This window comes from Cervus elaphus, chromosome 9 (genome assembly GCF_910594005.1).
Source record: "Cervus elaphus chromosome 9, mCerEla1.1, whole genome shotgun sequence".
In the NCBI taxonomy this organism is placed as follows: domain Eukaryota; kingdom Metazoa; phylum Chordata; class Mammalia; order Artiodactyla; family Cervidae; genus Cervus; species Cervus elaphus.
The window spans coordinates 18,139,950-18,157,868 of record NC_057823.1 but is presented as its reverse complement, the minus strand read 5'-3'; the positions used below and the strand labels follow the sequence as shown (position 1 = coordinate 18,157,868).

At 45.4% G+C, this 17,919-nt stretch overlaps 1 protein-coding gene across 2 annotated transcripts in view; it reads right to left on the bottom strand.

Annotated features, from left to right (window-relative positions):
- Nucleotides 1–17,235, bottom strand: part of LDLR (low density lipoprotein receptor) — a 32,140-nt gene extending 14,905 nt beyond the window's left edge. The window contains exons 1-5 of one of the 2 annotated variants that reach the window (XM_043911574.1): nucleotides 17,021–17,235; nucleotides 6,754–6,876; nucleotides 5,053–5,175; nucleotides 3,187–3,573; nucleotides 1,064–1,186 (exon numbers count right to left, since the gene is read on the bottom strand). In XM_043911574.1, coding sequence (XP_043767509.1) covers nucleotides 1,064–1,186; nucleotides 3,187–3,573; nucleotides 5,053–5,175; nucleotides 6,754–6,876; nucleotides 17,021–17,087 — 823 coding nt within the window. In that variant the 5' untranslated portion in view covers nucleotides 17,088–17,235. The remainder of the gene's footprint in view (nucleotides 1–1,063; nucleotides 1,187–3,186; nucleotides 3,574–5,052; nucleotides 5,176–6,753; nucleotides 6,877–17,020) is intronic. The other variant, XM_043911573.1, reaches the window with a different exon arrangement.
- Nucleotides 17,236–17,919: the final 684 nt, after the last annotated feature.

Genomic DNA, 17,919 nt, shown 5'->3' with positions numbered 1-17,919 from the left:
CCTTCTTGCTTGCAACCCCAAGGTTATGAAGTTCGCCTGGGCTGCAGACAGGGACTGCAGCCTCATTTTCTCAGCTGTATGATATTCCACTCTGTGATGACACTGCCCTTTAAAATTATTTCCATGCAACCCTGTTCACAGCAGCACTATTCACAACAACCAAGGGGTAGAAGCAACCCAAGTGTTCATCAACAGGTGACTGGATAAACAAAACATGGTCCATCCATATGATAGAATATTATTTTGCCTTAAAAAGGAAGGAATTTCTGACATCTTCTATAACAGGGATGCACATTGAGGAAATGATGCTTAGTGAAATAAACCCATCATGCAAAGACACATTTGTGATTCCAGTTACATAAGGTCAAATACTAGAAGAGTGGAAATCATAGAGACGGTAGAATAGTGGGTACCAGGGGCTCGAAGAGGGAGAGTGGGGAGTGAGTGTATAATGGGGACAGAGTTTTAATTTGGGAAGATGAAAGAGTTCTGGCAATGGATGGTGAGGATGGTGACTTAGCACCACTGGACTATACTCTTAAGAATGGTTAAGACAGTAAATTTTGTTACATGTGTTTTTTTGTTGTGTTGGCCACTCAGTCCTGTCTGACTCTTTCAGACACCATGGACTGTAGCCCATCAGATTCTCTAGGTAAGAATACTGGAGTGGGTTGCCATTCTCTTTTCCAAGGGATCTTCCCAATCCAGGGATCGAACCCACATCTCCTGCATTACAGGCAGATTCGTTACCCTCTGAGCCACCAAGGTAGCCCCTAAAAGTACTTTACCACAATTAAAAAAAAAAATTTTATTTTACATCAATTCTACTGCTGGGACTTCCTTGGTGGTTCAGTGGTTAAGGCTCTGAGCTTCCAATGCAAGGTACGTGGGTTTGATCCCTGGTCAGGGAACTAAAATCCCACATGTCATGCAACATGGCATATATATATATATATAAACTAATTCTACTGCTGATGAGCATTCTGGTTGCTTCCACTGTTTTGCTGTTGCTCCTGCCCCCACATCTCCCCACAGCCCAGGACCCAGGAGGGGTGGGGCTCACCGTTGACGCAGCCCAGCTCGTCACTCAGGTCCTTACAGTCAGGCTCCCTGTTGCACTGCCGGCTGCCATGGATGCAGGTCCCATCCGAGCACTGGAATTCATCAGGCCGGCACGTGGCCACAGCTGGGAAAGAAAGAGCCAAGTGTGGGGAATAAGAAAGGGAAAGCACCCTAACACAACCGTTACATTTTCTTAGATTTCTCTCCAGTCTGTCCTTGCATGCAGGAAATTCATTAAAAAGTTGGCAGATCGGGGAATTCCCTGGTGGTTCAGCAGCTAAGACTCTGTGCTCCCAATGCAGGGGGCCCAGGTTCGATCCCTGGTCAGGAAGCTAAATCCCTCAGGCCACCGCTAAGACCTGGCACAGGTAAATAAATAAATATTAAAAATAATAATAATAAAAGCTGGCAAACCTAGTAGGCCATTCTTGGCAGAAAAGCAATGATGTGGTCCCAATCTAGATAGATGCCTGGCCAGGTAAGTTATGACGTTGCTGTTGTTAAGTCTCTAAATTGTGTCTGACTCTTTGCGACCGCATGTGCTGTAACCCACCAGGCTCCTCTGTCCATGGGATTTCCCAGGCAAGGACACTGGAGTGGGTTGTCATTTCCTACTCTAGGGAATTAATATCTTGCTGACCTAGGGATCAAACCCAAGTTTCCTGCATTAGCAGGTGGATTCTTTACCACTGAGCCCCCAGGGAAGCCCATGGCCCACCTCCTCCCAAATAAGTCATTACTACTGAGTATCATACGGCCCTTCCAATGACTTAGACTGTGAACATGAAAAGTGTTCCTGAGCTGACACTAAGTGAGAAGAATGATGTGATGATGCAATCTTGGCAGATTCACGTGGTGACTAGAATAGGATCACTCTAACCACAGACTAGACCTTGACCTCAAACAGGTTTTCACTTAACCCGAATTCATTAAGCTCTAAGCTTATGCTTTTTGCACTTTCCCGTGGGTTATATTTCACTATAAAAATGCTGACAATGTGAAAATCCAATTTCCAGAGGCCAGTGGGGAAAAAAAAGATGATAAATAAGTATGCAAATGTTTGGAACTCGTGTGTGTGTGTGTGTGTGTGTGTGTGTGTGTGTGTGTGTGTGTTTGTGTGTGTGCTCTTATGTCGTAACCCAGGTCCACCGAGGCCCACACTATTGCTCCATCTACAGGGGAGGAGATCAAAACACAGTAAGGCTAAGTCCCCGGCCAAGGGTCACACAGCTTGGACATCACCAGTCAGGCCTGGATCCTTTCTGGACCAAGATAATACAGCGTGCTGCAGTTTGCTCCTCTTGACAAGAGATAAATTAAATAGGGGTTCGAGGCGCTTCCCTGGTGGTATAGTAGATAAGAATCCGCCATCCAATACAGGGGACATGGGTTTCATCCCTGGTCTGGGAAGGGCTTCCACAGCACACAGCAACTAAACCAGCATGCTGCAAGTACTGAACCTGTGTGCCTACGGGCTGTGCTCTGCAACAAGAGAAGCCCACAGACCACAACTAGAGAAGGCCCTCATGCAACAGTGAAGACCCAACACAACCAAAAATTAAATAAATGAATTAAAATAATCATACATTTTAAAAATAAATAAATAAACAGGCATTCAAAAGGGAACTCCTTTGGAAGACAGCTTGTCCTCTATGTGATCAGAAAGACCAAAAGGAACATGAAATGGGACCGCCTTTTGGTTGTTTTTTTTAGGTGCTTATCATGTTTTATTGACACCATGTTGCCTTGAATATAATCTGAAGATATCTTTGGATATCATATTCTTTATGGAGGATATTAGCTCTTTCTTTTCTTGTATCTGAATCATTCCATCAAGGATTTATTATAGTTGGAGATAAGACCTTTGGAAGCAATGTTCCTTTTTTTTTTTTTTTTTTTGATGGAGCTAAGGTATATGGGATCCTAGTTTCCTGACCAGGGATCCAAGCTCACCCCTGCATTGGAAGAGCAGAGTCTTAACCACTGGACCACCAAAGAAGTCCAGGACTGACTTTCTTATTGTGTGATGCGGGATCATTTAACCACCTAAAGGCACTGGCCCACCCCTGTCCCCTGCCGCGGGAGCCCCCAGCCTGGGTGAGGGGATTTCCGAGGCGCCCCTACCGCAGTTCTCCTCGTCAGACTTGTCCTTGCAGTCAGGGTCATGGTCGCAATGCCAGCTGGAGTGGATGCACTCGCCACTGCCGCAGTGGAACTCGAGGGCCGAGCAGGGGTTGTTGTCCTGCAGGGGGCCTGATGGGTGGGGGCTTCCACAGTGCTGGGGCCACTCGTCTGAGCCATCGTCGCAGTCGGGGTCACCGTCGCAGGCCCAGAGCTGGGGGATGCACATGGAGCTGTTGCACTGGAAGTTGGCGGGGCCGCAGGTGGGCATCGGGCAGGACGCCTCATCCGAGCCATCTAAGCAGTCCAGGTCTAAGTCACAGACAAACTTTGGGGCAATGCACTTGCCGTCATTGCAGCGGAACTCATCCTGGGAGCACGTCTTGGGGGCTGCGGGGAGGACAGGAGAGGACAGCCTGGTCACCGGGGAAACCACTCCCCAATCCCGACTCCAACTCATCGCACAAATGGGGACACTGAACTGAGGCTCTCCTGCCAGAATACTGGAGTGGGTAACCTTTCCCTTCTTCAGGGGATCTTCCCAACCCAGGGATTGAGCCCAGGTCTTCAGCATTGCAGGGGGATTCTTTACCAGCTGAGCCATGAGGGAAGCCCAAGAATACTGGAGTGAATAGCCTAACCCTTCTCCAGGGGATCTTCCCAACCCAGGGCCTGAACCAGGTCTCTTGCATTGTAGGCAGATTCTTTACTAACTGAGCCATCAGGGAAGCCCATATGGGACTTTTTAAGTTGAAGGATAGTTGACTTACAAAGCTGTGTTAGTTTCAGGTGTTCAACACAGCGACTCAGTGATTTTAGACAGCACAAAATGATCACCAATCTAAGTCTACTTACCGTGTGTCACCCTACAAGGTTATCACCATCTTACTGACTACATTTACCATGCTGTGCATCACATTTATTTTACAGGAGGAAGTTGGTTCCTATTAATCTCCCTCCTCTATTTCACTCATCCTCCCACCTCCTGGGTTTGATGGTACTATTACTTTTTTTTTTAACTTCTTCAGTTTTATTGTACATACATGTCAATCTTTTTCTTTTCCCATTGGGGATGGAGTTTAATAATTTTTTTTAAAAAGTTGGATTGAAGTAGAGTTGATTTCCAATGGTGTGTTAATTTCTGCTCTACAGCAAAGTGACTCAGTTATACATACATGTATTCTTTTTCATATTCCTTTCCATCATAGCTTATCACAGAATATTGAATATCATTTCCCTGCCCTATACAATAGGACCTTGTTGTTTATGCTGGTGTTATTAAAGAGTCAAAAGAAACAGTAATTATGTGAAATGATGAAGGTGTTAAATAACCCTATTGTGTAATCATTTCACAATATATATGTGTATAAAATCATCACACTGGACACTAAACTCACACCATGCTACATGTCAATTATATCTCAATAAAGTTGGATGAAAAAATAAAACACTTGGAAAAGAGGCCCAATCCATTTTATTTTAAAATGTTTCCCAGTGAGAACCAAGGTTACATATGCATCTCTAAGCAAACACTCACTTTTTGGGTTGCTTTTTTTAAAAAAAGACTCTCTCAGGGGGTTTCATATTTTGTGAACTTGAAGATTTGATGTGATCTCAATTATTTAAATTTCCCCCAGGGTGGTTTTTTTTTTCTAAGAGCCTTACTTTGTTTTAAAAAAATCTACACAATTGGAAAAGAAATTCTAAATAATGAATAAAATCAGAGGCAAGACAGAACCAGCTGCAGAGTGCCTTCCCCTCTGAAACTCTCTATGGTTTGGAGCAAACTCTGACCTCAGCCAGGAACCCAGTCAGGTCACTTGGACACAGCTAGGATCCACGGGCCACCAGACAAGGGACCCCACTTACGACAGCCTTCCTCGTCTGAGCCGTTCTCGCAGTCCACCTGGCCATCGCATCTCCAGGACTCCGGAACGCAGCGGTTGACACGGCCCCCACAGCTGAAGTCCCCCATCTTGCAGGTGACAGACTCTACGGGAGAAACAGAACTGAAGCTTAACTCAGAGGGAAGACCGACCCACCTTGCCACTCCGAGCTCTGCAAGGGAAGAACCCAGAGTTTTCTGATAGACGTTTCAGGCCCACTTTTCTGGACCAAAATGAAGGAAATTTAACGGAACTTATTAAAAATTAGTTGCTGAGGACTTCCCTGGGGGTCCAGTAGCTAAGACGCCGTGTGCCCAATGCAGGGGGCCTGGGTTCAATCCCTGGTCAGGGAACTAGATGCCACATGCCACAGCTAAAGATCCCACATCCCAAAAGGAAGACTGAAGGTCTTGCATGCCGAACTTAAGACCCAGCGCAGCCAAATAATTTTTTTTTTTTAAGTTAGATGCTGGTTGTTGCAAAGGTTTTGGAATGAGATAGAAGCGGTGGTTGCAAAGCATTGTGAATATATTAAAGCTACTAAACTGGTCACTTTTTTTTTTTAATTTAAAATTCTGGGGTAGCTTTTTTAAAAAGCGAAGCACAGTTGATTTACAATGTTGTGTTAATTTCAGGTGTACGGCAAAGTGACTCATTTATACATGTGTGTGTATATATATATATGTTTTCTTTTAGATTCTTTTCCATTATAGGTTACTACAAAATATTGAATATAGTTCCCTGTGCTATACAGTAGCTCCTTGTTGATTATCTATTTTATATATAGTAGTATGCATCTGTTAATCCCAAATTCCTATTTTATTCCTACCCTCAATGGCTTAATTCAGTGGTTAGGACTCCAAGCTTCCACGGCAGCTGTTATGGGTTCAATCCCTGGTTGGGAAACTAAGATCCCACAAACCACCTGGAGTGGCCAAGAAAACAAAAAACAAACACACAAAAAGGCTAATTTGTGAGACTTCCCTGGCAGGCCAATGGTTAAGACTTTGTCTTCTATCACAAGGGATGAGAACTCGATACTGGTTGGGAAGCTAAGATCCCCATGCCTTAGAAGCCAAAAACCTAAATCATTAAGAAGCAATATTATAATAAATTCAATAAAGACTTTAAAAATGGTCCACCTAAAAAAAGCACAACAATCTTAAAAAAGGGCTAATCTGTGTAACATGAACCTCAATGAAAAAAAAAAGAGCCTTTAAAGGAAAGTTCCAATAATATCGTCTCTGTGTGCATGCTAAGCGTTTTAGTCCTGTCCAATTCTTTGCGACCCCATGGTCTATAGCTTGCCAAGCTCCTTTGTCCATGGAAGAATACTAGGCAAGAATACTGGAGTGGGTTGCCATACCCTCCTCCAGGGGATCTTCCCAACCCAGGGATCAAATCTTTTACATCTCCTGCATTGCAAGTGGATTCTTTACCTCTGACCCACCTGGAAAGCCCAATATCTTCTCTGCCCATCTCCTAATTCATAGAAGAATACATTAGTATGATTGTCAATTTCTACCAAATCTGTCACCCGATATCATCAAAGCACTTTGCCATCCAACAGAAATTAACAGATTGAAAATGTTTAAGTGTAACACAACTACACTTAGATTAAAAAAAAAAAAAGGAGTTAAAAAGAAAAGGCACATGTCACGTCCAAAGGCGGGGAGAAACTCACTGCACGTCTCCTGGGATTCATCAGAGCCGTCTTGGCACTCAGCAGTTCCATCACAGACCCACTTAGAGGAGATGCATTTCCCATCTCGGCACTGAAACTCGTTTCTCCCACAGTTGTCCTCCACTAAAGAGAAGGAAAGGAGAAGGGAGAATCAGGGCTGGGATCACAAAACGACCTCATTCTTGGTGTCTCTTTCCTGCCAAGTGAAGAATGAACTAGAAATACAATCTTATTTCTAGACCAGCAGACAGGTCTCCAGGGAATAAAGCATGCATAGCAGTTAAACTGAGTGAACCACAAGTATAATGGAGGATGCGAAGAACACTTCCTAAAAAGAGATTCATCCCCAGCGTGAGATTCTAGCATCACGGTTGGTGAGTCCAAAGTGTGGATCCATTGGGCGATGGGGACAAAATATTAGAACCTGGGTGCGCATTAACAAAGAAAAGGAAAAAAAAAAAAGGAAAAAAAGAAACAAAAACAAAGAAAAGGACATGATTGAGCATGTCACAAACCTGTACTGGAGTCAGTACCAAGGAAAATTGAGACTGCAAAAGCATTAAGCTGGAGGAAAACTTGAAAAGCTTTCTCCAGTAGGTAGAAAGGAACTAAAGAGATAAAAATTGGGACTGCTCTCATGGTCCTGTGATTAAGAACCCACATTCCAGTACAGGGGACACAGGTTTGATCCCTAGTTGGGGAACTAAGATCCCATCTGCTAGAGGGCAACTAAGCTCGTGCACCCCAACTAGAGAAGCCCACACGATACAGCTGAGACCCAGCACAGCCCCCACAAAAAGGGTGTATAAGTTATGAGAAATTATTAATGTAGAGGTCAGAGAGCAGAGGTCCAGCAGAGAACACAATCATATAACTACATTTCAGATCTAAAGAAATGGGTTATTGCTGTTCAGTCGCTGAGTTGTGTCCAACTCTTTTCGACCCCATGGACGGCAGCATGCCAGGCTTCCTTGTCCTTCACTGTCCCCCGGAGTGGGGGCTATTCTCTAGTTGGCGGTGCCCTGGCTTCTCACTGTGGCAGCTTCTCTTGTGGCGGAGCACAGGCTCTAGGCCCACAGGCTTCAGTAGTGCTGGTGCACGGGCTTGGTTGCTCCGAGGCACGTGAGATCTTCCCGGACCAGGAATCAAACTCGTGTCTCCTGCATTGGCAGGCAGATTCTTTACTCCTGAGCCACCAGGGAAGCCCCTCTAAAATACACGACTTTTACACCTTGTGGCTCAGATGGTAAAGAATCTGCCTGCAATGCGGGAGATCTGGGTATGATCCCTGGGTGGGGAGGATTCCCAGGAGGAGGACATGGCAGCCCACTCCAGTATTCTTGCCTGGAGAATCCCATGGACAGAGGAGGCTGGCAGGCTACAGTCCATGGGGTCGCAAAGGGTTGGACACAACTGAGCGACCAAGCATACAATCAGAGCGAAATAATACTGACTGCATTTAGTTTTTGGTATCATGCTTTGATTCGGGGTCATTGTTACATGTGAGCTATGATCACAGCAAACTTTTATTGTGAAAGTTGCTCATTCCAACTGTTTGTGACCCCATGGAATATACAGTCCATGGAATTCTCCAGGCCAGAGTACTGGAGTGGGTCAGTTAGTCATTTCAGTCACTCAGTTGTGTCAGTCTTAGGGACCCTATGTACTGCAGCACAGCAGGCTTCCAATAAACTTTTATTGGTTGGTAATAAAATTGGTATCACTCCCTTAATCTTTAAATATAGACTTTGATCCCCTTCATAATCTAAAGTAACACAGTTAATAAAAATTATGATACAGTTCATCTCAGGATAAGGAAATAAGACCAAGAAAGAAGAAGCTAGCAGAAATTTCCTCATGAGTCAGATATTCTGAAGGCAAATGATATGTAAAATATAAATTCAGGCTGATGACTATGTTTATTATATTTTTCACTACTCTCATAAGAAGATTAAGAATGTTTATTCTTTTATCACTTTATTTTGAATGTTGACCGTAACCAAAAAAAAATAGTTTAATAGTTTGCACAAAATGTATTCATTTGCTCATTTTGCACAAAGGCAATTAATGAACTCTTCATGCGCAAGGCAGAAACTATGTCTCCAGAATTAGAAACTTCCAGACAAAACGAATGGAAGATGGTAGATCCTTGAATGATTCTTCTCATGCAAGAAGTCTCTTCTTCTTTCATTCTGTATATGGGAAAAGAAGATTCAAGATCTTACATGCTTTGTGTCTTTTTATGTATTCAGATTTCTTCCCCTTGATATTCTCTTTAAGTGGACTTTCTGGGTGACCCAGATGGTAAAGAATATGCCTGCAATGCACGAGACACAGGAGACTTGGGTTTGATCCCTGGGTCGGGAAGATCCCCTGGAGGAGGAAATGGTAACCGACTCCAGTATTCTTGCCTGGAGAATCCCATGGACAGAGGAGCCGGGTGGGCTACAGTCCATGGGATCGCAAAGAGTTGGACATGGCTGAGCATGCATGCATGCACATTCTCTTTAAACACTCATAAGTTTTTTTAAAGATTTATTTATTTGCATATTGGCTCTGCTGAGTTTTTGTTGCTATGTGAGGGCTTTCTCTAGTTGCAGTGAGCAGGGGCTACTCTCTAGTTGCAGTGTACAGGCTCTAGCGTGTAGGTTCAGTAGATGTGGTGCACAGGGTTAGCTGCTCCGTGGCATGTGGTATTATCCTAGACCAGGGCTCCAACCGATGTCCCTTGCATTGCAAGGTGGATTCTTAAACACTGGAGCACCAGGGAAGTTTGAGACCTTCAAGTTTTAACTGAGCACATTACCAAAGGGAGGATCTATAATTTTTCCCAGCTTCCTTTGCAGCCAGGTGTGGCCATGGGACCAAGTTTAAGTTAGTGACCTGTGAGTGAAAGTAAATGTGCAAACTTCACGACCTTAGAGGGTGGCACTGACAAGTTGATTCCTACTAGTGAGCATTTTGCTCCTCTTACCCTCAACGTACAAGATAAAAACAGACCTAATTAGATATGGTGGAAGGTCAAGCCATAAAAATAAGAATGATCAAAGGCACTCTTTGAAGTATGGCTCCCTGTGTCCAATTGCTAATCATCAGCCTTGCCCTTAACGCTCGGCAATAAAAAAGAACGAAATAATGCAATTGGCAGCAACATAGATAAACCTGGAGATTATCATACTAAGTGAAGTAAGCCAGGCAGAGAAAGATGAATTTTATACAATATCATTTATATGTGGAATCTTAAAAAAAAAAAGATACAAATGAACTGATTTAAAACAGAAATTAGACCCACAGACATAGAGAACAGATTATGGTTATCAAAGAGGAAAGAAGTGAGGGACAGATAAATTAGGAGATTGAGAAGGACATATACATGCTACTGTATATAAAATAGATAACCAGCAAGGACCTACTATGTAGCACAGGGAACTATATACTCAATTATCTTGTAATAATGTGTAAGGGAAAAGAAACTGAAAAAGAGTCTGAATCACTGAAACCAACACAACATTGTAAATCAAATATACTTTACTATATATATATATATATATATATATATACATGTTATTTCATATACAGAGATATAAAGGGGAAAAAAAAAACCCTTGCCCTCACTATGTCATGATTTGAGATTTTTTTTTTTTAGTTCTACCAGTTTATTGCTACCAACCCATCTCCCTCCACCCTTGTGCACACATGCTCAGTCATGTAACCCCATGGACTGCAGCCTGCCAGGCTCCTCTGTCCATGGACTTTTTCAGGCAAGAATACTGGAGTGGGTTGCCATTTCCTTCTCCATGAGATTTTTAACTATAGTAGGAAGCCATCACAAATAACAAGATATTTTAAAATGCTGTGTGTTTGATTTTTATCTCACCTTTTTTAACATATCTGCTTTTCTGTATAATTACGGTTTTTAATGTACACCAGATGATAGCATAGGTATATGACAAATAATTATATTAAGGAGAACATGATGGATCTGATAAAAAAAAAATTTCACAACCTCAGATCCCAAAGCTCTGCAGTCCCTTCTGGTACAACACTCCCTCCTGGCTCCCTCCTCTTTACTTGGCTAACAGTTCAGCTTCGAAGCTCACCTTACCTGAAACTGGGTTTAGCAGCCCGTGGGCTTCCCAGGTGGCGCTGGTGGTAAAGAACCCACCTGCCAATGCAGGAGATGGTAAGAGTCGAAGTTCGATCCCTGGGTCAGAAAGATCTCCTGGAGGAGGGCATGGCAACCCACTCCAATATTCTTGCCTGGAGAATCCCATGGACAGAGGAGCCTGGCAAGCTACAGTCCATGGGGTTGCACAGAATTGGACACAACTGGAAGTGATTTAGCATGCATGCATGCAAGAGCTCTTAAAATACCCATTTCTCACTCCTAACATAAAAGATCGAAAGCATTTGTTTATCGAGGCCCCCAGCCTAGATTTAAACTCCTAGAGAATAAGGAATGTCTTTTTGTTCCTTTCACTGTGAAACCGTCAGAGCCCAAGGCCTGAGTCAAAACAAGATTCGCTCAGCTGGTACGCCCCAATCAGGGACAGGTCCATCATCTCACTGGGCAAAGATTTTGGAAAAATGGAACTCTTCTAGTTCCATCTCTTCGGAGGGCAACAGGGCAGAATCTGTCAAATTTTAAAGTGCAAAGTTCCTGGGACCCAGAAGAATTATTAACACAGATGTATAACAATGTCAAGTTAAAAAAGGTCCAAAGCTTTTTTTTTTTCCCCCACTGAGCAGTGTGGTTTGTGGGGTCTTAATTCCTCAACCAGGAATCAAGTTTCTGCCCCCTACACAGTGGAAGCTTGGAGTCCTAACCACTGGACAGTCAGGGAATTCCCTGTCCGGTTTCTTTTGCTCGAGTACATACTATTCATGTGCCGTTCTAGCTCAGGCACAACTAACCGATAATGATAGAAACTGGGCTTTCCTGGTGGCTGAGATGTAAAGAATCTGCCTGCAATGCAGGAGACGCGGGTTTGATCCCTGGGTCGGGAAAATCCCCTGGAGAAGGAACTGGCAACCCACTCTAGTATTCCTGCCTGGAGAACCCCATGGACAGAGGAGCCTGGTGGGCTACAGTCCATGGGGTCGAAAAGAGTCGGCACACTGAGTGACTAACACTTTCACTTTTCTCAATGACAGAAATCAGATTAGAGGTGCCTCTGGTCTGCGTCTGGCAGGTGAGTAAGCTGAAGAGATCCGGGAACTTCCTGGGGGGAGAGAAGTCCTCTAGGTCCTAATGAGAGGTGGTTACACGGAAGTAGATATCTATCTCAACTCACTGAATTCTTATCTGTCAATTTTATAGTATGTCAATTGCACCTTTAATTCAAAAGAAACAAATTATGGGTCTTCAAAGCTCATTGTCCAGTGTTCCTGCCCGGAGGAACAGTCAGGTGAGGTTAGGAGAGAGATGAGTGGAGGGGTGGTGGAGGCTATAGGTGATAAAGAGAGAAATACATACAAGGAGTGTTTAGAAGCATCAACAGAACTTGGTAACTGAACTTACAGAGACCAGGTTGGAGGTAACCCCAGTGGAGAGCTCAGGAGATTCAAATGAGCTGAATCTAGAATCTGCTGCTATCGAACACAGACTAATAATGCATCGCCCAGCTACTGATCCAGACAGGACATCACCCTCTGAGGTGCCTCTGCAATATACCCCACACCCATTGACTCACAGATGAATCGTGATTATGCCTGAAAAAGGAAATGACTCACTTCTGGCTTCCCACATGGGGTGGGTAAAAAGCAATTGAAATTCCAGGACTTTTAGGAAAAAAAAGTTAAAAAAAAAAAAAAAGGAAGTTCAGGCAAGGGGCATTCTCTACAGAGGAGGAGGATTATGGAGGAGGAACTTCTGCCATCTGCTCTCCCAGCCAGGAGATGGCAGTTTCAATTATCGCAAATCCACTTTGCCCAAGGAACCATCTCACACGCAGAATATGCTACTGGAAAGGCTAAAAATATTAAACCATCTTGAAAGTGCAAAAATCAAAGTGTTAGTCGCTCAGTCGTGTCCAACTCTTTTGCAACTGTACCCCACCAGGCTCCTATGTCCATGGGATTCTCCAGGTAAGAATATTGGAGGGGGTTGCCATTTCCTTCTCCAGGGGATCTTCCTGACCCAGGAATCATACCCAGGTCTCCTGCATTGCAGCCAGATTCTTTACCATCTGAGCCACCAGGGAAGCCCTACTGGAAAGGCTAGAAACATTAAACCATCTTAAACCATCTTAAAGCCCTTTAAATAGGGATAAAGAGGATCTTCTCTGGTGGTCCTCTGCACTCCCAATGCAGGGGCGCTGGGTCCGATCCCTGGTTGGGGAACTAAGATCCCACATTCTGCAACTAAGCCCACGCGCCACAAACTAGAGAGCCCTCACCTCACAACAAAGATTCAGCACAGCCAAAAATAAAAATTACAATAATAACAAAAGTAAGAGAGAGAAAAGAACAACCCCCTTCCCTGGACACGAGCCCTCCCCTGGGCAACAGTTAATCAAATATTTTCTTGTCATAGATGGCTGAAGACCCTACCAACAAGAAGACCCCACTACTACATATTTCTATCTGAACAGCTGTTCATCCAACAGCTGGCCATCAGCTGTAACGTGTGAATGGATTTCACTGACAGCAGTCAGCTGGGAAATGTCTCGTGGCCTTGCTTATAATGGCCGAGGATAAGGGACAGTGAGCACTCAGGAGAGCACCTCAAGATGGGTGTCCCGGCAGTGGGCAATTCCGACTTGAGCGAGGAGTCAGAACTAGTCCTATTTCAAATACCACAGCCCAGAGAAACCACAGCTTTTCTTATTTCCTCCCAGTTCCACAAGCAAGGTTTGGGTTTTGTATGTCAGTTTCAGTTGAATTCCAGCAAAAGCAAACCAGAGCGCCACATCCCATAACTCCTTATACTGGGGATGCCTAAAATTACATAAGCAACACACTCCCCCCCCCCCCAAAAAAAAAGATAACGATCGAAACTCTAGCCCTTAGACCTCTCCTGTCATGGGTGAGGAATCAGGAACAAGGTTATCGAAACAGAAAAGGAGAATATACATTTCTGCTTTTTCTCCAGCACACATATAAGGTGGTAAATGCTTTCAAGGTTTTCTTTCCGCAGATACTGAAGATAGTGGTCGTTCAGGAAAACCAAAATAATACATGGGGGGAATTCCCTGGTGGCCCCGAGGTTAGGACTCAGTGCTTTCACTGTCAGGGCCTGGGTTCAAGCCCTGGCCAGGGAACTAAGATCCTACAAGTTGAGAGGCATGGACAAAAAATAATAATAATAATTAAGAAATAAATACTTGGAATCATTTTCTTGAAAAAGAAATGGTTGGGGTCTTCCTTGGTGGTCCAGTGGTTGGGACCTTGCTTTCCAGTGCAAGGGATGCAGGTTCAATCCCTGGTTGGGAAGCTAAGATCCCACAGGCCTCAGGGCCAAAAAACCAAAACATAAAACAGAAGCAATATCATAACAAATTCAATAAAGACTTTCAAAAAAAGATGTTCCACACCACAAAAAACCTTTTAAAACAAAAAAAAAAGAGTAAAAAATGGCTGAAGCTAAGATACTTAGCAGAAAATGAATGAAAAATCCTTTTACCAGTGCTCTTTCCCACATGAGGGACCACCAGGGTATTTTCCCCAGAGGTGATCTCCGTGGTAGAGTTTGTTGTCTGCTCCTTTGAGGGAGGGGTAGCCAGTTTCTATCACTGTTCACTGCTGACTACTTGCATGGTATCTTAGCAACACATGGTTACTTGCTAGACAGCAGAGCAGAGTGTGGATGCTGTTAACATACTGAATGTGGGATGTGAAAGGCGATCAAAGAACTGAGCAAAAAAGGCATCTAGAATTGGGTCTTACTAGGGGAGGAGCCCTACAGATACAAGCACGAATGCCCTAGAAAGACAGAATGAGGCAGATATTGCTCTTAAAGGTTTGCAGTCTCAGAAACATTCTCCCTATCTTTAGTGTTGCCCTGAAAGATAAATATGCCTGACAATGACCAGTGAATCCCCCTGGGGCTTGTTGTTAAAGCAGTTGTTGTTCAACCACTAAATCATGTCCGACTCTTCCAGATCTCATGGACTGCAGCATGTCAGGCTCCTCTGTCCTCTGCTATCTCCCAGAATTTGCTCAGATTCATGTCCGTTGAGTCAGTGATGCTGTCTAACCATCTTATCTTCTGTTAAAGCAGACACAACTTAGTGGGAACACTCTACTTTCTGAGTTTGGGTGTGTCCCTGGCATATTTGATACCCCACACACAACTGTGAATTAATTGATTTGGCTAAAGGAAAGCAAGCAGTTAAGATGCCAATTACTACCATTCCCAAAGTAAACAGACAAGAAATTCCCGCCCCCTCGGGGCAAACTGGAGTAGCCAGGGCTGCTACAAATGTCTATCATCAAGTTAACAACAGAGTAGATACTTAGTGGAATACACAGTAGAATACTGGAGTGGGTTGCCATGTCCTTCTCCAGGGATCTTCCGGACCCAAGGATCGAACCTAGGTCTCCCACACTGCAGGCAGATATTTAGTAGCTGCCCACTCACTCTCAGGAGTCTGGGGAACACACCCAGACTCAGAGCCTCCTTGAGAACCAAAATACATCAGATCCTCAAGCTGCCCAGTGAAAAAGGAAACTGAAGCAACATATCTTGCTCAATGAAACTTCACTGCCATTAATTTCCTCTTAGGGAAGGAGTGGATCTGTGTGTGAAATACAGGCTCATCAACTGTCTCTTGACCAAGCCACCATCCCTTTGCTTCACACAACCCAATGGCCGAATTATTACAACCCTCTACCATGTGGCTGAAATCCTCCTTCCTTTCCTCCCAGAGAAAACTGTGATGTGTGTGTCACAGGTGCTGATTCCAAGAGTTCAAAGGTCTCTGCTCAAAGCCACCCCTCCCCCCCATTAAAAAAAAGCTTCCTGCATCCTGTTCACGGGACAATTTCAACACTTCTCTAGGCCCAGCTGGTTGTTAAGTAGGAAAAGGACCATTTCTTTATTATCCAGGGCGAGGTTAAATGCCTCTCTCAGCCACTGGATAACTCAGGATATTGCACCAACTACCCTCTTGCCCAAATCTAAAATTCAAACCCCCTAAAATGAAACGTTGTCATGAGAGCAGCTCAACTGAACTCATTTTAGCGCCTCTGAACAAACAAGGCCACCCCAAAGGCGTCCATTCGGTCCCCGACTCTCGGTCCCTGCCCAGGCGCGGATGAAAGTCTCCGTTAAGTGCCCTTCACGTCCGATCCGGGAAGGACTGGAGTTTCTAGGCAACGTTTCAACTGGGAAGGAACTGAGGCCTTGAAGGTGGTTTGGGGGTCACGTTTGCGAACTTTTCCCAGTCGGGCGGGGTCAGAGAAGCTCCCGAGGACAAAGTGGGTACGAAGGCATCACTGCAGATAGAGGAGGAAACAGGCCTTGGCCGAGCGGGCCTCAAGCGCTAGGCGGGCACCTCATCTATGCTTGCAGAGCTTCTCCAGGGGCCCGGGACTTGTCGCATCCTTTCCGACGGAAGCCCCGGACGACCCGAAGAATCTCCTTCGACATCCTCACGGAGATTTAGGTGAGGCGCGAAGCGTGCGCCAGCCCCGCCCCGCGCCGCTCGGGCCTCAGCAACCACCGCCTCCCATTGGCCAAGGGGTGTGGCTCGAGGCTCGCCTGTTCGAATGGCGTCCAATGGGAGCTCGGGGGAGGGCCCACGGGGCTGAAGGCGGGGCTGGAGGAGGTGGCTAAGGGCGGAAGCTTGGTGCAGGTTAGACTAATCCCGCGCCGCTTTCAGAGGCAGCGTCGCCCTTGGGAATCACAAGGCAGACTTGACCGCCGTCGTAACCCCTGAGGGTGAAACGATGTGGGGGAGCGCCCATAGGGGCCTCCAGGCTGAGCAGCCGGTTTTCGGGTCCGTCCCCCCTGGAATAACTCTGGGAGGGAGTACCTCCTCCTAACGCGTATCCGGCTCTAAGAAAAGGGGAGTGGTCCCCCATCGCGGGGAGACTTGTGGGGAAAGCCGCGTCGCGTTTTCCCTCCCAGACCCCTCAGACACCTACCCCCCGAACCCTTTTCCCAATCCAGCCATTGGGGAAGGACTTTGTGCCATTTACCCACGTCTTCCATGGATTGAATGATTTTTCGTTTTATCTCCCGCCGGCCTCCCAAAATACCAAGGGGCTCCCCGAATTCAGGAGCTCATTCCTATGGCGCGCGGGCTTCTGGAGCCAGCCTTACCTGCAGCCTCCCCCGCAGCTATGAGCAGGGCGATGGCCCAGCGCAGCCCCCAGCCCGCGAGCCTCATGATCCCAGCCTCCGCTTGTCACGCCCCGGCCCAGGCCGCTGTCCGCTCTCAGTGACCGCTCTGGAAATCCGGGCTTCGCGCGGCCCGGACGCGACTGCACGCGGGGCCCCAGTCATTTGCAGCATTTCTATGTGAGGTTTCCCTGAGAGGGAGGAGTTTGCAGTGGGGTGATTTTCAAATATCTTCACCTCACTGTGGGAGGAGGAGTTTGGAGAGGAGGAGTTTCAAACGGCCGATGTGACATGGGCTCCTTAACCCATGAAGCCCTGACTCAGATTCCAGTTCTTTCCAAAGCTGGTCCCGGACAGGCTGCAGGGTTTGTCGCAGGAAGAGCTGAGCCGCCCCCACGCCCACCCTCAAAATGAAATCCCTCATCTCCCTTAAATTTCTCTCAAATTTTGATTGTTATGTTCTCTTTGGTGCCCAAAGAAGATTTGATCTGTCCTTCCAAATCGTCTAATTGGCCAATGACATCTCCCCTCTGACTCAAAACCAAAAACTAGAGATGTTGGAAACTTACCCCCCACCCCTTTTCTCCACTTACCCTTCTCCTTTCTAGGAATTGTTTATAGATTTTAACTGTTTCGTCATATATAGTTTTAGAGGGTTCTTCCAAATTGCCCCATAAAACAGTTATCAGTGATGCATTTAAATAAAATCATCACAAAAGTACAGGCAAAGACCGATTTTGTTTTGTGGGATCCAGCACTTGGATGAATTATGAGCCAAAACATCTCTGAAATCAACTGACCCCATACCTGGGGTCTGGACATAAATATTGATTTATCTTATTCAGAGAAAGGGTTGAACAAACAGAGTGGCCACTTCCTCT